This window comes from Mangifera indica, chromosome 13 (assembly GCF_011075055.1).
Source record: "Mangifera indica cultivar Alphonso chromosome 13, CATAS_Mindica_2.1, whole genome shotgun sequence".
NCBI lineage: Eukaryota > Viridiplantae > Streptophyta > Magnoliopsida > Sapindales > Anacardiaceae > Mangifera > Mangifera indica.
The window spans coordinates 9693913-9717733 of record NC_058149.1 but is presented as its reverse complement, the minus strand read 5'-3'; the positions used below and the strand labels follow the sequence as shown (position 1 = coordinate 9717733).

The following is a 23821-nucleotide window of genomic DNA, read 5'->3' as shown; positions in this document are numbered from 1 at the left end:
AATGGACTTAGATCAAACGCCATCTGAAAGAGACAAATCCTGACCCCTTAGTCTCACTGCCTTTCTTTCCGTCTCTTCATTTATTAATATTTTTATATTTAACGAAATTTTGAATTATCTGCATAATTTGTGTGATAATTAAAAAGGGTATTTCTGATACGTTTTAGAAAGCTAGAAATTCCGTCTAAAAAATTAAGTATTACTAAATATCTTTTAAAATTGATCTATCTTGGTTATATGTGATGGATGAAGTTCCATTAGTAAGTCTTTATTCAGAAAGTCTTGGTCTCCCTCTTTATTATTTTGCTCCCCAACCATTTCATGGCAATGTTAAAAGAACTACTTGGAAAGTTCTACTATATCTAGCTTGGCTTTGTTTGTTTGTTTTACGAATATTCGGCGAGTAAAAAGATAACGTAACTTTATAATTTGCATATAAGATTAAAGTTCACTTAGTGCTTGATTGAATATTGTGTTAATCTTAATATTGTGGAAACGTTTCCAGGTTATCGGTTGTCCAATTAACTTTAGAATTTACTATATACATATATTTCCTGTATATATCATTGGATTCAAGATACCGATCAAATTCATGTCAAAGGACTATTTCTCATTCAAATTTTAGTTCAATCTCAAAAATATATCCGTAACAGTTTAAAACCCAAAATACTAACCCATGTCTTAATTACTGTAAAATTTTTTTTTGTAAGAAATAAAAAATAAAATCGTTATTTTACTATTAATATTAAAAAATTATAAAATTCACTATATTTTTCCCTCAAGATTTTAAAAATCAACAATTCTGCTAAAGTTTTTCAACTTTGGAAAAGAACATTCGCCCCCTCCCAAAACCTAACATTTATTTTCAACAACTCTTCGGCAATCATCTCTAGCCATCGATAACTCTCCTTTAAACCCAAAGTCGTCGTTGTCCCTCCTAAGAGCAAACCTTCATCTGAAATCGTTCAAATAAGATGAATCCAAACGATTCGTCTAGACGATGCCTTTGTCGTGTTGTCCAAATGAAGTGTTTTGGACCAACGAAAGTCGATGTTGCCACATCGTACCATGCCTCTTCATCGTAGATGGGAGGCTAGATTTAATTAGCTTGTTGCACCGTCAACTTGGCTCAAGATGGTGGTCGAAGTTTCATCCACAACTTAAGGGTGATAACGTCGTCGTCAGTGGTCGAAGATAGTGGTTAGAGAGGAAAGAAAATAAACCCTAGGTTTTGGTGGAGAAAATATTACTTTTTTAAGTTAAAAAACTTTGAGCAATGGTGAAATTATTAGTTTTTAAAATCTGAAAGAGAAATAAAATGAATTTTATATTTTTTAATATTAATGAAAAAATAATGATTTTACTCATACATTTAATAAAAAAATTTAACAATAGTTAAATCGTGAGTGAATATTTAAAATTTTAAATTATTACGATATTTTTTTGAGATTAGTTTAAAACTTCGGCGGAAAATAGTCCCATGGCCTTCATATTAATTATACAACAATTGAGATTCAAGATCTCTTTCATTCTTATTTACACTAAAAAAAACAAGGATGATAATATGGTTGTACCTGTATCTGTTGTGAGATTAATTAAACAAATCCATACACATTATTCATGTAATCAATGAATTAAATTGCAACTAATTCTCATACATACAGGTTATAGAATATTTAAAATTAAAAGATTTAGAGATTTAAACATACTTGATATGTTATAATTGATATCAAATCAACTCTAAATCTAATTAATTATCGATCTGGTGACACTGATGTTTATTTTTTATATACTCTCAATATGGCAATATTTGAATGGATGGATAATCTCTCTCAATATGATGATATTTGAATGGATGGAAAATCGTGCATACATTAGAAAATGTGACTTAACCTCTTTTTATAATAGTTTATTGAATCCCTCTATAAAAAATCCAATAAATTCAATAATTTAAACTCACAAATTCATAACCCAGATTTTGTTTATTAAGTGTATGAAATATTTAACAAAATTGATCACGATATACCCACAAAATAAAATTCACCGGACTATACATTTATCTGAGTTTTATTAAATTAAAGACAATATCAATATTTGCTTTCATTTGATAGAATTTGTAATATCTGTAACCCAACTGGTTAATTATAAACTGCATGCAGCGTTTTTAATCAATTTATAAGCGATGAAAATATAAATCTCAAGAGATAAGGTAGAATTAAGGGGCCGGTCGTAGGTCTGTTTCGGGTAAATTGTCTAATCATACATAAATTCAAAATTCATTAATCATACATAAACATTGATATATATGGGGATTTGGACCACATATAAATTCATGAATCAGACAAAAAGACTGAAATCTAGAATAATACAATTATTTATTTCGTAAAGAATACCGTATTTTAAGTTTGAATAAATTTTTAAAATAACATAATAAAAATGATGCTAAAAACACAAGGATGAGATTGATACGATTATTAATATGCAAATGTTATATTCACAATATCACACAATAGACATAGCAAGGGGTTGGACCCCATTCGTAGCCTAGTATGCAGCAGCATGACTCACTATTAGAGCAAGCCGTATCAGACTGGGGGTTGTTCGGGCCATGCCATGGGTTGGTTTGACATAACTCAATATTGCAGTATGCCGATTACAAAAACCATAATGTTCTATGGGTGTGCAAGAACTTTTGCACCCACAAAACTTCTGTTAGGATAGGCCAACGGGCCACTAGCTGTTGGCCTTGCTAAAAATTTTAATTTTTTAATTTTTTCCTGTATAAACCACCTCCCTCTCCCAAAAATCATACAGTCTCAACTCAATTCTCATTTTCAATCTCACATTCACTCAACAATTTTATTTATCAATCTCTTATTCCCAAACTCTCTTAATTCTCAATCAATATTTGTTTGTGTATAGCAATTTTGTTTTTGTTTGTGTTATACTTTTGTTAATTATTATTTTTTATTCAACAAAAAATTATAAATAGATTCAAACTCAAATTAGTTTAATCCGTTTGAGCACTTTAGAGGTGATGATATTGTTGATAACACATCTAGAGCATCGACACATGAAAGTGTGTCAGTCTCAACAGAAAAAAAAGAAAACAATAATCAATGGTGTGTAACTAGTCGATCAAATAGAAGAAATGATCGAAGGTAGGTTAATTCGATAAATAATGTACAAACACTATTGTTTCTATTTGATATGTGTCAATTCGGTGACACTAGTCATCTTTGCCATTATATTACTAAATATTGAAAAAAAATATCACACAACATGAGAAGACAACAACAAATTACTTTTACCAGATCACGTTCAATTGACAACTCTAGTGTAACAAGTAGTCTGAGTAGTTCAGGGCACGTTGGAGAAATGATGCATTTCATCTACGATCAACAAAAGATGAGAAACTATATAGTCAAATATGTTATAGCTTTTGACTAACATTTTTCATATATTGAAGATGAAATAAAATGGATGAGTCAAAAGAGCGTTCAACCAACCTTTAGAAAAAATCCTAGGTTTGACATCGTTAGGAATAATGATCTCATGAAATTAAAAATTATAGGAGAACTAAACAACTTTAATAGTGTTATTTTAATTACTTATGATTTATGAACTGTAACTAATCAAGATATGCACAATTGCTTATAATGTTGATTCTGATTGACAATTTTGCAAAAAGATCATTTCTTTTATGTTACTATAATATCCTCATACTAGTGTTACTATTTATCAAATATTAGCTAATATTTTTTTTATAAATATAAAATTAATAACTTTATTTTTTCAATTACCTTAGACAATGTAAAAAATAATGATAAAGTTGTTGAATTAATACCGAATCATTTAGTTCTACCATTTGGTAGAAAATTATTCCATATTAGATGTGCATGTTATATCATGAATTTAATAGCTTAAGAGGATTTGAGCTTAGCGAAAGATCAAATATCACTAATTAGACATGTCATCACTTAAGTTTCGTCATCCCCTTCATGCATACAAACATATTATCAAATGTGTAAACAAATAAAGTTCAAATGAAAAAAAATTAAAAGTTGATGTTAGAATTAGGTGAAATTCAACATATCTTATGTTGAAAACATGTTAAGGATATGAAGTAGCTATAATGCGCTTTTTCAAAATCCAACCAAAAGATTTTGATAACGCACTTTTTTTGACTAAATATGATTGGGAGATTGCATGTTGCATCTCATTCACAAGTGCACAAATTGGCTATAATGCTCTAATAAACATGTTGCATCTCATTCACAATTGCACAAATTGGCAAGTATTATAAAAGATATCGATTCCATAGAGATTGGAAAATCAACTACTAATTTGTTTCATAGTCTAGATTAGCTAGGGAGTCTAAATTGTACTGAGATCAAAATCACTAATGTGATTAAAATTGTCCTACTACTACTAATTCTATTGATTAATACCACTAACTGATACGACTCTATTTCTACTAACAAAATTTGTATATCAACTATATCTAGGAAATAAGATTTCACCAATAATCCCGTGTAAACTTACAATCAACGATGAATGCTTTTTTTGTAATCACAATGTATTAATGGTTGGATATCTTGAGTTACCCTACTTTCCTTTTTGAGGTTGACTAAACATGTAAACATTAAACATGCACCAACTCTCATGGTACTTGATTAATATGAACCTATTAAGCTTTGTGATTCTGATGACTCCACAAAGGCTTAACCTATCTCTAGTATCAATGATCTAGGTTTGATGAATGCATGCACTAATTTTGCACCTACCTTTCAATAGTATACGTGAACCTACTAGCATGTGCAAAGTTGGGCTCTCCAATTGACACAAGGCAAAACAAAACCATTCATTAAATCAAACATCGACAATTTTTTTTAAAATGTAAAATTATTAAAGTTCACAAGTTTATGAGGATTAAAGGATCCCTCTTAGTTCCTAGGATGATAAAGTTAGCCACTCATATATTAATCATAGACCTATAATAGTAATTATAAGAACACATAACAAAGATTCCAAATCAAGTAAAATGATTATAGTTATCCCTCGTATATGCACTCGGATTACTAATTTGGTTATTGTTGTGTTATGTATTCATTGTTTCCTGGTGGCTTATGGAAATCCTAAGAGTAGAAGTAACTATCATCTACTGTAGGAGCTAAAATTTTGAATGTGAAAAACTCTAAATGCCAAAAGCTATTCCTTACGCGGCTTGGTAATTCTTTCATAATGTTCCTCCTCACAAGAGTAGGAATCTTGATTCTACTCGGATTTACTCAGTGCTATATCCGTGATCTTTCTTGATTTGTCCATATCCCTTTGCAACTTGGATTTGTTTCCTCTTTTGCATGAATCTCTAGTCTTTTCTAATGTAATAAAAAATTAGTTGTTTTCCATTTTATTTTGAAGCTTCTCTTCCTAATTTTTGTGAAATGTCTTACAAAATTAAAAAAAGACGACATATAAATAATAAAACCTGAAAATCAGTTTTAAAACTAATCCTAAACCTAAATATTTTGCCTAAAATGCAATAATTGGTCAAACCTAGACCATGTAAATATACTTAAAAATTAAGTGCAACACTCAAGTGTGTATTATCCTACCACATGTATAATTTTATATAATATAGTAAATATTAGTGATATTTTTAACAATAAAATTATATGTACCTATTTTGAGTATACAAATGGGTACATATTTAATATGTGTTATCATGTGACTGATTGATTTTGAATTAAAAATAAAGTAACACTATGTCACATGATAACATATATAAATGTATACTTATTTGTGTATTCAAAATAAGTACATATAATATTGTTTTATTTTTAAAGTATATAGGTATCATAATATTTTTCAAGAAATTTATAGACAAATGGGTGATAAATTTAAAAAAATATTGAAAACAAGTACTTTACTTTTTACTGTAGCCACGGTTTTAGATACTGAAGCCAAATTATTAGAAGTACAAAATTGTTTAGATGCTATAAATGAAATTTGTTACAAACAAACACTCATAAAACATAAGATGCTTATGATTTTTTTACTTAAAATGTATAATATTTATGAACATAAATATGAAATGACATCACATACTCTCAAACCAGAGGTAAGTTCATGTGGTTTAGGTAGAGAAAATTGCATATATGGTCTATCTTGTGCAAAGGCAACAATTAGATAAAATTCAAATTATGATGAGTTTTATAATTATATTAATATTGATCATTATCCCAAAATTATAAATTGATATGATGACAAATTCTATGTTTTAGTATGGTGGAAAACACATCAAGACACTTATCATGTGCTTTATATCATGACATGTGATTTACTAATGCCTTCGATGTCAATTGTATCATCATAATCAATTTTTAGTACATGTGAATACATGTTTGGATGACAAACAATCAAACTTATATCCTAACATGGTCAATACAATCATGCATATGAAAGATTGGGTGACCACTAACTTTAAATTACAAAATCAAGTAGTAGAAGATATATTTGAAGAATTCAAGAATTTGGATGTTAAAAATGACTAGAGGATATATAAATCGAACTTATATTTGTATATTACGTAAATGAATTGATTTATATTATCTTTAAATTTTTTCATTATATAATTACAATATTCCTCTATCACAAGTGAAATATTTTCAATAAATTTTCTGAGGTATTATCCTTGGTTTTAATAATTTGAAAATAATTTTTATTTAATTTTATATAATTATTAAAATAAATTTTTTTTATTAGTTAATTTACAAGCCAACTTGGTAAAGCCCTGTAGAGTATCCCGTTAAGGGTCAAACACGACATGACTCTCTAAAACATTGCTTATGTTGTGGGTTTTAGTATTTTTATAAGCCAACCGGTCTGCAAGTCCATTACTGTTAGACTTTATTTCGATACAACCCACTACGACCTCTATCACATAAAGTAAAAATAGATTTAGTAAAACTTTGTATATTAAAAATGATTATTAATTTATATATTAACGATGATATGTCATTATATAATTATATATATATAATTTAAAATTATTCAATTATATAATCCTATTTTATTTAATACACAAATTAGTTTTTATTTCTAATACTATTAATATTTTTTTTTTATATTTAATAATAATAAAATTATATGGATATATTATACCTAATTTAAAATTGTATACTCATATTATTTGAAAAAAAGTAATAACATGATAAGACTAAAAGGCATTGCCTTCAATTGTGGCGGCTGGCGAGTGGGTCACAAATGGCGTGCCACATGTTGGGGGTTAACGTTCTGCTGCGACAAAGGCACATGTTAGTGATGGAGAAAGTGCATCTACATGCAAGATTTGGCTTAATGACTTATTAATCAGGAATGCTTTTTCTTTACTAATTATAAGTTTATGGTTTGACTATAGACACGTCAAATCCTTTCAGTGCAAATCTAATAATGAATTAAAATTGCCAGTGTGAAAGCTTTAATTATTTAGACGGCATCGTCTTTGTCGTTTTGCTTAACGAACATGCCATGGATATGGTACATACACCACTGGACCCCAGTACGGGAAATTTTGACAAAAGTTCATATTACTTTTTTCTCTCATTGGCTGATTCTGAGTCCCTGTTGCTTCATCTTCCAGGTGACAAGAAATTGGATTCAACTTATTGCATGTGAGCTTAAATGTGAAATGTGTAGGGCTGAAATGAAATGAAATCGACTTGTTTAGAATCTTATTAGTATTACCTATGTGATGACTTTCCACAAAACGTGAAAGCAAAAAATTTATGGGTGGTTACTTGAATGTGAATACATTAAATGATTTTGGAAGATGAATTGATCTTACTTGGTAAAGGAGCGGTAAGAAATTGTATAAATAGGTTTCCTTCTTCTTCCGTCATGTTATTATCTTTATCTTCTCACTTTATTGTTCTTTGTTATTTTATAAAAATTTATAACAATTAGGAATTAATAAAAGTGGTGTCAAGTGGAGACATTATTATGGTATAATAACAAAACCCATGTGAGTACTGTTATGCGTATTCATTTTTATATACATAAATGAGTACGTATATAATGTGTCATCATATAATTAAATATTATTTTATGTTTAATTTAAAATTATCTAATTATTTAATGATACTTGTATAACTATTTGTATATTCAAAATACGTATATATAATTTTATTGAACATATGTTTATATTACCAAAGGTTAAATATTTTGAATTATAATTTAATGTCAATATTAATTATAAATTTAATTTCATAACTAATAGGTAGTAGAGTTCTATAAATATTATTTTTATGAAGATAAAAGACCTCCACATTATAGAGGCAATTTTTTTCTATTTAATATTAATGCGTTACATAAATTTAATTTGCATTTTTTAGATGTCAATGCCAAATTAACTTATCTCTTCTCTCAATCTACATTTGTTAGATTGGATTGGGTATCTCCGTGTATGGTATCTTAAACCCATATAAAATATTAATAAAGAGAAAACTAGATGAGAAGAAAATGTGATTAAAAATTGCTTGAAAGACCAAAAAATAAGGGAGGCAAAAAATTTTTAGATTTTGGGGTTTTAACTTGTTTTAATCAATTGCTCGGATTGAGGTCCATCTATGGTCCAATTAAATTGAAATTTTATTTGTAGATTTGTGACTCATTGCTCTTCATTCTAAATGGTAAAGATTAGCTTTGGAGTTTCGAAAAGAGTAATTGAGACCAAAATTGACCCCCTATTTTGGTGAGAAACTTCCTAGATTTATCTTGTTAAAACTTGTTCACTTTTGATTGTTTAACCTTGGAGTTTTTGGTACATGCCTTTGTGTTCTTGTGGGTGAATGTATGATTTATTCTTCTATATTGGAGCTTTATAGATTGTATATATCATTATTTTATTTATTAGTTTGATATTAGTTCACATAAAGAGAGAAAAAATCGTACGAGTGATTCTATATTGTGTTCTCTCCTAAAAAAGTAGTATCAAAGTTTATGATTTGTTTTTTGTCTTGGGTGTTCAATGTAGAAGCTAATACAAATGTAATGATTAATTTAAATAATTCAAATTATCATATATGGAATATGGAAGATATATTTTATATGAAGGATTATTATTTGCTATTGCTTGCTGCTAAGAAACCGAATATGAAGATTGATGTATAATGAACTTTGTTTCATAGACAAGTTTGTGGATACGCCATATAATGTTTAGATAATAAATACTGAACCATGTTAGTGGAGTAGTTGATGCTCACACTTTGTGGAACAAGCTTGAGGAGTTCGTGCTAGGAAAGTATTTGATAAACCAGATGATGGTTTTGAGGTAGGAAGATGGAGTTGTTATAATTGATCATTTGAATAAATTACAAGGAATTATCAATCATTTGGCTGGAATGAGAATCAAGTTTGATGATTAGGTACTAGGATTATGGCTACTTGGCACTTTTACTAGACTTATGGGAGACCTTCCAAACCTCTTTGTATAACTGAATATCAGTTGAAATAATTACAATGGACTTGGTTAAAAGGAATTTTCTAAATTAAGAGATGAGAAAAAGTCACAGTTTTAATTGCAGAAAAAAGGAGACAAGTAGTAGTAGAGATTTGAAGAATAAGATTACACTACAAAGAAGACTAATGTGTTTGCCAATATGGAATGTCATCTTTGTGACTTGAAAGTGCATATCAAGAAGTATTGCATAAATTAAGAAGAAAGAACAAAGGAAAGGAGAAGACTAGAAAAGTAAAGATAACAATGAGGGTGGTTGGGTTGCCACTACCTGTAACACCCTTTCTAAGGTATATACCCCAAGAGAGAATACAAACTCGAAAAGATGTATTAACTTAAAGCTTTACTTAGTTAAATAATCTCTAAACTTAACTTACATTTATGCATGATTAAAATTACTTTTTAATCTATGTACAAAAGGGTGTTTGGAAATGCACTAAATAACAACGTAAATATAACAATTCACATCACAAGACAAAATACATCACTATATGCTAAAATAAAAAAAAATATGCACAAATATAAATATAAAAAATGACATCCAAAGTCTGAAAATGAATCAAATACAAGACTAGAAATAAAATAAGTCTCATCCTTATGCAACTTGACTAGTTGGACTGCTAGCTTCCTCATATGCCTTTCTGCTGACCTCGTTTACTTGTAAAACAACAAAACGAAATATGTGAGTATTACAACACTCAGTAAATAGGTGACTTATTGAGACACATGAATAACAATAAGACTCAAGCTAGTGTTTCAAAGCTAAACAATATTTTTATACATATATGTAGCCTACTCTCGGATGTTTTTTAACATTTTAGATACCTATCTGGCTACACTATGACATTTCATATGCTCTATCTCTATAGGCATTGTCATCTTGAATGACTAAACCTAAGCTCATGGTATTGACTGGAAACCTAACTGTTGATCTTGAGCATCTCAAATGCCCTATGAAAGCAAATTTGAATGACATCCTAGATAGCTACTACTATTGGTGAATATAGAACATTACTAGTCAGACTTAAGGTTGACTAAGCTTTGACACTCTAGTCACGATAGAAAATTTGGTCATAGTCTCTTCTTTTTTATGTACACATAGCTACAAGACAACTAATTAAAAACTATCATTGGACTACCATGGAAGTGTACATGAAACTACTTGTTAACTATGTGAAGAATAATCTAGTGTAGTTCTCTCTTTTCATGTACACCTGAATAAAAGTGAGCTGCGAAGTACCTTGGTCCTAAGTGCATGAAACATCTTATGGGTATCTAGGTACAACCTAAATGTTTTTATCTTTTTTATACCACATTGCACATAGTTGGTGTTGTCTTGATGTACATAAACATTTCTCTCTTTTCTTATCAATTTTTTGAATTCAACCTGAATTCTCTTCGTCTAAGGCTTGTGATGTCTTCTATACAATCAAATACTCTTTATTTGCTAATTACCCTAATCTTCTTCTAGTAAGGTTTCTCTATACTTTTTTCTATTCTAGCACACAACATAGGGGAAAAATTATAATTTGTCTCTCATGTGCAGGTGTGACTTACCTTGTACATCGATTCACCTTGATGACTATGCACATATGTATGGTTCCTTGAGTCATGACTATGCATCACTATGTTGACTAATGGTCTTCTAATGGTTCCGTAATGTCCATTAACCTAATTCTAGCTCATCACACTCCACTAACACACAATTGTACAACCTAATGCTCTATATATACGAGTGTGCACCCCATAAGGCATGTCTACACACTACTTTTTTTTATATAAATTTACATCAATGCACCCATGCATGACCACTTCATCTTTTTCCTAAGCCATGTACGACTGTTCACCCTTGTGTGCACCATCTAATATTACTTAGTTGAATGGTCTAGTTGAGAGAATTGACATTGAACTGGTTGAAATAATGAGATGCATACTCTCACATTCACAGTTTCCAAGATCTTTTGGGGGAGGGGGGAGGGGTGAGGGGTGAGGCATTGAGCCAACTGTACATGAGCTTAATAGTAAATCATGTATTCCATTAAGACATGATGTCTTAGAAAGAGTTTGGATAAGTGGAGATGTCTCATATGATTATATGCATATCTTTACATGCAAGGCAATTGTGATGTTTCCTCTCTATGAGCAATGCTCAAATTTAATGCTATACTCGTGAGGCCTTTGAGAATGAACATCTCACTTACAAGATATAATCTTAGCGATTATGTGCACATGTACAATAAAAGGTTTTGTTACATATAAAAAATATCAAATTTTGTTGTTGATTGATTTGCCTTGTTGATGTACTCAAATGAATAAACGAGCTCAATAAACAAAAACTAACTATAACTTTGTTAAGAGCTTTGCATGAATTTCTAACATTTTATATAATGAGAGCAATTTTTTTTAAATGGAATTGAATCACATGTTTGTGTGAAATGATATGTGTGGTTTAAGCCAAGACATAAATCTCTTTACTTTTGAGGGACATTGGCATTTGGGTTCTAGTTGTTATCTACAGTTACAATGAAATAATTTTAACAAATTAAAATTCAAACATGTTAAATTGGAGGCATTGGCTATGGAAACATAGAGATTGGCCTAACATAGAGAAAATATAATAAATAAAGTAAAAAATATTAGAAAAAAGAAATATATGTTAGGAACTTGACCAATGGTAACCTATGCATGCAGTGAAACCCTAACAAATTCATTTTGTTGTTTCTTATTGTCTTGACCTTACTTTTCATTTGCTTTGACTTTTTTCAAGTTTTTAACTTCAAAGAAATTTAATTTATGTTATACAATCAAATTGAGCATTTTGAAGTCAACCCACAAAGTATAGTCAAATAAAATGACCAACTAATAGTAACTAATTAACTATTTAGCTCGAAACCCACAATGAATTCAAGGCTCATATATCATGGATGCATATTATGTAGGCATATCCACTAGATTGAATCGCCAAAAGGATTTCATATGGATGATTGCTCTAGTGTTTAAGAAATATATTTTCTTAACAAACGGTGGTACATGTGATTCTTTGACTTAAGGTCACTAGACTATCATATATAAGGATCAATATGGTTTAACATTAACTAAATGTAGTCCTTGAGAGAGAGTTTCCAAAAAAGTGGTGATTGGCCACATGGAAAGATATATAAAAGCTATAATGGATCAAAAATGATTTATCACTTTTGAGTATGAGAGTTGATATCTGTTATAGGCTTACTGACAAATATCAATAACCACCTGAATATGTTCTCACAATAGGATTGAGTTGCTGCTTAGCACAATACCATTTGGTCACTGACACAAATGTTAGTTCATTCATATTGAGGGTTCATAATTAAGGTAGACACTAAATCTTTGTTTCAACCTTGAAAAGATATTGTATGACAAATGAATCAAATTTTATGTGCAACCTTATTGTTGACAGGTTAAAAGTCAATTGTTAACACTTCATTAATGGAGTGTTCATGATACTTTGCTAGATATCAATCTTAATTTATGTATAGATGACTACTAGATTGTAGGTTTGACATGAATTCGTGTACTATCGACCTAACAAAGAACCTATAGGTCACACATAATTAGAGTTGATCAAATTTTAGAAGAATTGGATTATTTTAGATGAATGAGGTCTAGTATCCAGATAGTCGTTTTTGCGTCTTGAGAGGTGTTTGTGCTCAAAGTGTGAGTTATCACATGTTGAGTATCAAAATTTAATAATCTTGAGGTGCTTGGATGCAGAAGAAATTATTGATGTTTGACCCTATCTAGGTGGACATATTGTGTTCATTTGAGCCACCATTAGTTTGTGTTTCGTGTGGATACTAAGACATAGTCCTATACTAGGATTGAAAGCCTCCATTAGTTCGTTCACAAATGTCTTAGCAAACAAATTGTGTTCATTTGAGCCTCTATATTGGTTTGTGCTTTGTGTGGATACCAAGGCACAATCCTACACTTGGATTGAGAGCAAAGATGTACTTGTTTTAGCAATTAAAAAATGAAGGAGCCACCCATGTATTTCTTCAAAAGCACCCTATGCTTGCCTATGCATGTTTGTGGTATGATGACTATAAACGGATCTCAGTTGAGATCATGACTTTGTGTGAATTATTTGTAAAAATTCTAAATTAAGATTCCGCTATGCTTGCTTTTGTATTATTCTATAATTTCCCTACAAATTACATGGAAGACTTCACATTTAAGGACGAATATAATTGATATTCAGCAACAAATTAACACTCCCAATGACGGGAGTTTAGATTTTATATTCCGTAAATTTTTATTTTAGATCCTATTATATGCAATTCATATTCTGTAGATAGGTAGAAGACTTACTTATACATGTCTAACACGCCAGACAAAGAAAAAAGCTTTGTCAGTTCATTGACTGAAACTTGCATGGAGAGCTCGAACAACTCTTCTAGATTTGAGTTCCAATCAGCGATTTTGGTGGACCTCTTGAGAGATGCAATGCTAGAAACACTCGACTTCGGATACTAAGTAACATTGCATATAGCAGTGGTGGATTCCGATGATTAGGCTGGCGGAGAATTTTTCAATTTGGCATTTCCTGTTAATATACCCACTAGAGCTACGACGATGATTATGATCAAGATAATGGTGGAAACTGTGATGATGATCAGACGCTTGCGGGTTCTTCTGCGATACTCTTGCTCTTGATAGCGTTTGAAAGAGTTCGTTGTCTCCATAGCTCGGGCTTTCTTTGTTGTGTTGAGGTGAGAAGGTTGAAAACTAGAGTTTTATACATGGCAGTTGACATGGAGGGAGCTATGAGGTTACCCAGGAATCGGTCATTAGAATTTTCAAACTATTGATACATTAGACGAAGTCGTCCCTGAACTTTTTATATTGATTTCTTAAAAGGAATTTGCAAAACCTCAAACCATACGAAGAAAAGTTTTTTTTTTTTTTAATGATAGGAGAATTCTATCTGATTTGATTGAATAGGTAAATCTCAGAATACAATAACTAAACTCATAATCCTAACACCGGATAAAGTTTAGGTTTTCTTATAACTCAAACATCTTTTAAGTGAATCTTGTAACCTACCAACTTTTATTAGTTCCTGCTGTTAATATTGGGTAAGGTTGGTTTAACTGCCAGAAAGGTTAAGAAAAAAAAGGATTTGATAAATTAGAAATTCTTTTTTTGATATTTTCCAAGATTAGGTAGTGTGCAATTACTGCCTGATTCAAACCATGGACCTTTTCTTATCTGGGGATCATATATTTCTGAAATAATTATTAGTTTAATTTGTGTTTCTAATCTTATAGAAATTTAATAGAAGTGTTAGGCCAGTTGATCATAAAGTCTAAATTTTGTCGCTATCTAGTGCTGTCGGTCTTCAACTTGGCCGCACTGCATGCCAAATTTGAGGAAGTCAAAGAGGGATTGCAGTTCAATTTGAATATAAGTTACAGGAGGCATCCAAGATAATACTTGGATTACACATGGCCGGCAATAGCATTGCTTTCACTCAAGTGAGTTATGTCTAAACAATAAGTTGCCACACTTGAAGTCGAAAAAAGATAGTCTTGAAGATATTGTTTGTATTGATCTTGAAGATATTATTTGTATTGTTACCATGTACTTTTATTATAAATTTCTAGAATTTAGATTGTAGTTACGTTTCTATATTTTAGGCTAAGATTAGTTAACGGATTGTCAAAATTTTCTATTAAATGTGCTCTTGAATGTGCAATGTGTGTTAAGCAAGTTTGAAATCAATGAAACGTTGTGTTTCTTCCAAAATGCGTTCACCTCTTCCATCCTAATTGCATTGACTTATGATTATTCTTGTTCAGTATAATTATTTGTCAATGCAAAGTTTTGGAGGCCACATGTCATCCATTCAGGTGATAAACACTTGAAAAAAATTTTTAATACCCATTTTTTAGGCGTCTATTAAGTTAACTTAATTCCCTTTTCTGGTTAAAATTAATGAACATAACTGAATAAGAGATGAAAACAATGATTGTTCAAGCTTAGATAGTAGAAAAAAAATGATATTTTCATAAAACTTTGTGAACGTAGGTAAATATATCAATCGGGTCTATTGAATATGGTTTGCCTTTTAAATTTAGGCCCAAAAAAATTATAGGGTCTAGCTTTGAGCATTCCCATTATGGCCCTAAAATTTTGGTTCAAACTTGGTTTATTAATGGGAATTAGACTTTAGTCTTTTTGGATCGGCCCTACAACTTTAAAAACTATAAAATGTCTTTACAATTTTAAAAATCTATAAAAACATCCTAGAACTAAATTAAAAATAGCTAACACAAACAATCATAAACTACCATTGTATTTAATCTTCTTTGAGGACTATCAGGCAAAAATAATAATAATAATAATAGCTTCATTCATCAAGTTAATGTGTTAAACAATTGAATACTAATGTATAAATAATTTGGAGAGTAAGTTATAATTAGGGAAGTCTCATCATCCCATTAAATATATATGAATAAAAGCTCAACCGGGAAAGTAAAAAAAAAAAAAAAACCTTTAGTTTTAGTTAAAGGCCAAAAGACTTATTCCCACCCAAGGTATAATGAAATCTCAAATTTCTACCTTCTAATTTTTAAAAACTCAAATACCCACCCATCAACCAATTCTGTTAAAATTTTCAGATAGAGTTAGAGGGAAAATGACAATTTTAATAATAATATTAAAAATATATATAATTAATTACTTTTGCCCTCGTAAGTTTTAAAAATTAATGACTTTATCTTTACTTAAAGTTTTTTAACTTTAAAAAGTCACATTTCTCTCCAAAACCCTTTTCAATTTGAGCCACCCCCCATAACTTTGAAAAATTATAGTTTCATCTCCTCTTGAACTTCAGTTTCTGGTATTCTTTCGGCGTCCTCCTTCAATTGAGCCAAGTTGACGTTAGCCTTGTCCTTCCCGAGCTATCCACTAATGATGTCAATAATAGGAAACTATCGTGCAACAAAAAGAAAAGACGTTTATTAAAATTAGTAACTAAAATATTAGGCATTAAAACCAATTTTCAGAAACTATTTTAATTTAGTTTCTGTATTTTTTCCTCGACAGTAATTCTACAACTATTATGCGACCAAGTTTTAATAGACGCTAAATATATTCTGCAACTAAATTCGAATTTTCAACAACTATTTACTTAGTTGTTATATGCTCATTTTCTTGTAGTGCATATTGACAAAGTTTTTAAGCTTCACGGTCATACACAAACAGGAGTTCAACAACTCCACGCTGCCTTCATATGCCATTTTGTTTAAACCTGTAATCGTAAAAGTACAATTAAATATGCAAAATTCTAAATGAATGATATTATTTTAACCCATCATCAATAACCTCATATCCATAAAAGATCATATAACCCTCAATGCATAATATATAGTTTAACTCTTATTAATAAATTATCATTTAACCCCCTAATATGTAAAATATTATAATACCCCCAATTTTAAATAACAAAACGAAAATATTTTTTAGTCTGGTAAGCATAAATTCGTCTAGCAGAGCATATCATGCCTACCTCTCTCCCAGTCAACTAGTCAATTTCCATTTGAATCTTATAAAATAATTAATAACAATGAAAAGCAATAAAAATACATCTTCATACCTTGATTTTGTAATTTTCTTAATGAGAATTTTATAATAAAATTGTTGGAAGTGATAGTTAAATTATGAAGAGTGTTAGGGTTTTTTTAAGTGTTGAAAGATAACGAATAAACGTAAATATATCTTTGTTGAGTTGTTTGTATCTGTATAACCCCTGGATAGAGACTAATTTTTTAACAAACACGTTCTTCTCTTCTCTCTCAAGGTGTCTCTTCTAAATTTCATCTCACGGCCACCGTTTTTGTTTCTTGGCTCATGTAACAGTACATTAAATCCTGGATCCGACCTTGTATGTGCACAATTTTTGTTCATATAAATAGGGGAAAAAATCTAACTTCAATAAATGTCCTCATGTTTATCTCAATTTCAAAGAGTTGAGATACATAGAAACCATATGATAGAATTTCTTCTTCGTTTTCCAAATGGACAATTGTTCTTCAGACAATGGAAACAATCAGTAAAATCATGATGGAAATGAAACAGACTCAAGAACATAACCCTCATAATACTCAGTCTTAGTTCTTAAATAAAACTAGTGATAATCTTTAAAAATCAAGAAATTAATTATTAATACAAGCCTAGGTGAACAGGAGCACCCATCTTGGTGATCCAATCTCCCGGGAAGAAACTTCCTACTGTGTAATTAACTGCCTCCTTCTTCTGAATCACCTTGAAACCCGGCCACTTCACCCTGGAATCTGTATTCGCCCTTGATCCTTTGTTATTGTACTCCGCAAAATACACTGTCTTGATTCCGAAATCTCCCTTGTAAGCCACCCACCCTTTAGGGTCTATCAAATCATTGATTGTTGATTCCATTACAACACTTCTCGAGTACTCCTTCCAGGGCCTGCCAAGGTAACTTTTGACTTTGTTTTTTACAGATTTAAGCGAATCGTGAGGCTCGATTCGACAGTTTTGTAGTACAAATCCTGTGGTTTCAAATTTGTCTACCCTTGCCTGTGCTAGAATTGAATTTTGTTTGCCGTCAGGAGGCTTTCTAACTTGAATCAGGGTGTTTTGGAAGATTGCCATGGCGTCACCGAAGATGATGTCAATGGTGCCCAGAATTACATTATTGAAGTAGAACTGGCGGTGAGCCTGTACCCACAGTGTGTTTTGGTACCCCTCAAAACGGCAGTTGACGAAAACTGAATGGTCAGCTTGCACTCGAGCAGCCACCGCCCGACGCTTATCCGGACCAGCATTGTTTCTGAAACCCATTGATTTAGCCATGAACTCTTCTCCTATAACCACTGCAAAACAAAAAACAAAGGTAAATTCTACATTTAGATATACTTGGCTCAAGTAATCTTTGATTACAAAAAATGAAAGATTATACAAACATAAATTATCTTGGATATTATTGAGAATAAATTATTATTATTTTTGTGTTTGGTTGGACTATAATTCCAAAATATTATTTTACTTAAATTTCTTTGACAATAATTTTTTATAATTTTTTTATATTAATTAAAAATAAGATTATTTTAATTTTAAAAAATAAAAAATAGATTATCCACATAATATTGGTTATCAAAAACCAAACGCCCCTTACTGTCATGTTCTTGCTAGAAGTAAAATGTATAAATACCACTTTAATTAAAAGCTAATTGTTCAAATTTCTGCAAAAATTGTGTTTTGTCATCATATATAAGGTCCTCATAAAACCAAGGCCAAAATACTTATTCCCATCCAAGGGCTAGTGCATTCTCAAAGTTCTACGCATAGGATTTCAAAAACCTAAATACTCACCCATCATCCAACTTTTATTAAAATTTTCAATTAGTTTTATGGGTAAAACAATTATTTTACCTTTAATATTAAAATAAATAAAACTAAATTTTATTTTGCCCCCTTAGTTTAAAAAAATAACATTTTCACCACATCAAAAAATTTGGAAACTTGCAGTTGATCGACAACCTTCTCTGGAAAAATCAAACTCTAGGGGGAAAATATAAGTTTTCAAACCTTTGAATGAGGTGAAAATATTAGTTTTTTAAACTAAGAGGGTAAAATGAAATATAATTTTATTTATTTTAATATTAAAAGTAAAATAACGGTTTTACTTTTATAATTAATTGAAAAATTTTAATAAAAGTTGGATGATAAGTGAATAGTTAGATTTTTAAAATCCTATGAGGAGAATTTTGGGTGTGCACTTTACCTTAGGTGGGAATAAGTCGGAATAAGTCTTTTGGCCTAAAACTAAAAGTTGCAAAATATTTTCAGTGTCAAACATACCTAAAGTTGCAGTATCATACATATTAACTCGGTCAGCAACATTTTTCTTTCCACTGACGATGGCTTTCTGAGATCCAACTCCAACGAGGGTAACTTTTGTCATTTCCTGGGTGATGGTCACAGTTTCCTCATAAATTCCATCTTTAACATAGATGACATACCTACATTGGCATTAGAGTGGATGAAACATTAATCTCAATACGCTCTTCCATATATACGATCAATATTTATAGTTGGCCAAAAGACTTATTCCCAATTCCACCCAAGGTTTGGTAAAAACCTAAACTCATATTTATTAATTTTCGAAAATCTAAATACTCATTCTTATGTTAAAATTTACTATTAAGATTATGGTTAAAAATATTATTTAACTAAAATTATTTTAAAAAACTTAAAATTTATCACATTTACCCTCAAGTTTAAATACTAACAAATTTCTTTCATCTAAAGTTTGAAAAGTGACAACCTCTCCCCTAGGGTTTCATTTTTTTTTTCTTTCCTTCTTCGACGACTATTCTTTGGCCAACCTCCCATACCGACAAGCCCTCCAATCTACCAAAAGAAGACGAATTATTGGTCAACCAAAGGTCGGTTGAAGTTTGTTCAACGCACAGATTTGTGTCGCGTATAGATCTATGCGTCAACCGATCCACACAAATTAGCCAACACACAGAGTTGTGTGACACACAAATTTATGCGTTGCACAGACTTCAGTTGATGAATCATCGATCGACCTTTGGTTAGCCAATGATTTGTCTTCATTTGATAAACTGGACACTTGCCGATATAGGAGGTTGGTCGGAGAAGAAAAGGAAACAAACGAAATCTTAGGGGGAAAATTATCACTTTTTAAACTTTAGATGAGAAAAAATTGTCAATTTTAAACCTAGGGAGGAAAATGTGATAAATTTTAAGTTTGTTTTAATAATTTTAATTAAATAATATTTTTATCCTTAACTTCAATAGTGAATTTTAACATAACAGTGAGTATTTGATTTTCGAAAGTTAACAAGTATAAGTTTAAGTTTTCATTAAATCTTAGGTGGGAACAAGTGTTTTGGCCTTTAGAATTAGAGTAATACTATACGTATTCACTTTAAGTACACATTTATGTGTATCATCAATTGATTAGGTTTTCATTAATCCTTTAAAGAGCACCTAATAACATGATGACACATATAAGTGTGTATCTATTTGTATACTCAAAATATGTAAACATATGTTTATTATTATAATTAAATTCGGAAGAATGATACTACGTATACCTACTTTGAGTACCCAAATAAGTACATACTTATGTGTGTCATCATGTAATTGAGTGTTGTTTTATTCTTAATTCAAAATCACTAATTACATGATGACACATATCAAGTGTATACATATTTATATATTCAAAATAAGTACGTATAATTTTTTTAAATTCAAAATGAGCATACCGGTCCTTGCGTTGTTTTGGCATTGCTGCCAATGCAGCATTAATTGATCTAAAGTTGCCGCTTCCATCTTTGGCGACGGTGGCATCTGCTTTAATATTATCCTTATCATCCTTTTTATTCCCCTTCAATGCTCTCCTATCTTCATGGCTCATCCAAGAAGGGAGTCCATCGCTGTCTAATGAATGAGGGATGGATTCAAGAAGGCGGCGAGATGTTCCTATTGTTTGTTTCAATGATGAAAGGTAACACGAGAAGTTTTTAATGATAGCAAGGGAATTGCTGGTGTGTTGCTTGGTCATATTCATGTTCTTCTCCATCTGAGCACTTGAATCCCCTTCAGGAAAAGCGTCAACACATGTCTGTTGATAAGACATAACTGCGCTTAGCCAGTTATTCAACTCAGGAGATTTTTCATGGAGCTGGTCTAGCAGATTTTTGGTGTCAACTTGGGAAATAACTTTCTTCAAGTCCTTTTTAGCATCGTCAATTACTTTCTTACAAACTTTCAACGCGGCTTTCTCTTCTGGGGTTTTCAAATTGAACCCTTTGGCTTTGTTGAAGGCGTTGTCAATCTCATCATCAATGGCTGTTACAGCAACTTTGATGAATTGATGGGGTTGATTCAAGGAACTATTCTTCTTTGCTGCATCAGAGAGGGTGCGACTGCAAGAGGCCTGGTAATTGGTACCATTGCATATAGTTTTAATCAATTTTTGAACCCTCGCAACACTTTTAGGGGATGAATCTCCTGATGAGCGAGCCTCTTTTTCTTTTTCTTTTTCTTTTTCTTCAGAACTGACAACAGCAAATATCCCAACAGCAATTAAAACAAGTAAGATAAAGGCAACAAGGGCGATGGCAACTCTCTTTCTAAGTTTGCGTTGTCTGTCAATCCTTCTGATTTCAGATATATGGTCAAAATCTTGAAATGCCATTCTAATAGGCCTGAGGCAGAGACGTCTCTGCCTTACATTCAAGCCTAGAAGGCTGAGAAAGAAAGAGAGGGACAATGTAAAAAAAAAAATTCCTTAAATTTGAGACTTCAATTATATTAACCCAGGTGCAATGCCCAGAAACAGAAATGGACAGGAGAATTTTCAGGTGTTGTCATTAAATTTTGGGTAGGGAAAATGAGTGATACAGAATGTTGCCCCTTAAAATCGTTTTTCCCTAGTTTCTTGGCTTCAAATGTTGTATACATAATCTAAGTCTATAAATGAGAAAAGTATAGTTAGTAATAAGAGGGGCAGTCATGTGAATTGGTGTAGGGAAAGATGGGCAAGCCGTATTTCTTGGTGTGGCTATGACTTATTTATAATAGTTATATTATGTCATACTATGTCCCTGTTAACTTTCAGGAATTTGAAGCTGTGGCATTTTAAAAGAGAAACTACAATACTAGATTATTTTTTTCATGATTGAAATCAGTATTACTCAAGGAGTGGACTTGTTGGTACCACTGATTAACTAGAGAAACCACATTTCTTAAGACATTTTATTTCCAAGTTTCAAAATTAAATTTATTTCGTTATGTTATAGGTTTAATTAATTCCATTAATACCCTTTATTCAATTATTTTTATATATTTTAAAGGAGTTAGAATTTAATTCTTGTAATGTGGTTAAATTGAGCATTTCAAAGTTAACTCTCGAAGTATAATTCGACATAGTACACTGTAAATAATTAACTCTTGAACATGAAGTCCATAATGAATTTGAAACCCAAATATCATGAGAAGTGACTAATAACAAAATTATACAAAATATGCAATTTATTAAGCGATTGTTGTCTTGTTGTTATTAAAGGAAGGGCTGAGTTGAATCACATGACATAATATTTTTATATCAGTCATCCAACAAAATATTCATCTCCACAAAAATAAAAAAGTCATTGATATAAGCTTAAATCTATCCATTTAGACTTAAAAATCATGGGTCAAAGCCCTAAGAAAAAGGAGTTTCAAATGTACTTTTCTCTAAAAAAAGAAAAACTTGTATATATCGAGGATAGAGAAAAGAAAGAGAGAAAATATTAGTATATCACTTATGTGTATGGTCAAGGGTATTTTTTTGTCTTTTTCTATGTTTGATTTTCATCTATGTGAATTATTGGAGTCATGTATGGTCATACACAACGAGAGTGTATGCTTGTACATGCATAGTTGAAGATATAATAGTCATTGTGTGTTTATCACAAGAATTGATTAAGTGTGACTGATGTATGCCCACATGTACTAGGATGTACGATTATACATCGACTTCAAAAATTGGATAAGATTGATTTCCAATGATGTCGAACTATGGTTTTTTAGTAGCAAGACATATGGAGGAGTCAGTGGTCTAACTCTAAATGTTACATGAGGTGGAAGGGCATTAATGTTTTTATGTTATTTTGAGTTTTATGTATTTTCTTCATTCATAGAGACTATGGGATTTTGTATGCACTATTTTAATTAGTTTTGGTTTTAGACACAATGATTGTATAGATGTTATGGTTTTATGAGATGGTGTATGTATTCCACTTAGGGGTGTATATTTTGATTGGGGTGTTATTACTAAACATTTAGTATCATAATTTGTATAATCCTTGTACCATGTTCAAACTAATGAGAATATTGTGGACGTAGAAATTTTGATCATTGAGTCAAACCATTTAAACAGTCCGTTATCATAATTATTTATCTAACCTATTTCAATTCTTTGCCTTAAATATTCTTACACACGTCACATATTTGTTGGAGTCTTCTTATATTCTAATCATATGCTATCATAGCTTATCATACACAAGATTCAAAATTGCATACATCACTTGATAACAAGAAATTACAACAATAGTTTAATGTTAGAAAAAAGGGCATATGCATATCTTACTCTCTTATAATTTCAATGATGACTCAAGGAATTTGACATCAAAAGATACTAAACAATTGGTCCTCAAATAGTTCGAAGTGTGGTCAAAGGCCTTTATCCTAAGGCCATTTCATCTT

At 30.8% G+C, this 23821-nt stretch overlaps 1 protein-coding gene across 1 annotated transcript; it reads right to left on the bottom strand.

Annotated features, from left to right (window-relative positions):
- Positions 1-17624: 17624 nt before the first annotated feature.
- LOC123195311 (putative pectinesterase/pectinesterase inhibitor 45) lies at positions 17625-21865 on the bottom strand. The gene is made up of 3 exons (XM_044608998.1): positions 20836-21865; positions 19400-19560; positions 17625-18411 (listed from the first exon to the last, which is right to left on the bottom strand). Exons 1-3 carry the CDS (start codon positions 21768-21770, stop codon positions 17723-17725), a joined length of 1785 nt encoding a protein of 594 aa, XP_044464933.1. The 5' UTR covers positions 21771-21865; the 3' UTR covers positions 17625-17722.
- Positions 21866-23821: the final 1956 nt, after the last annotated feature.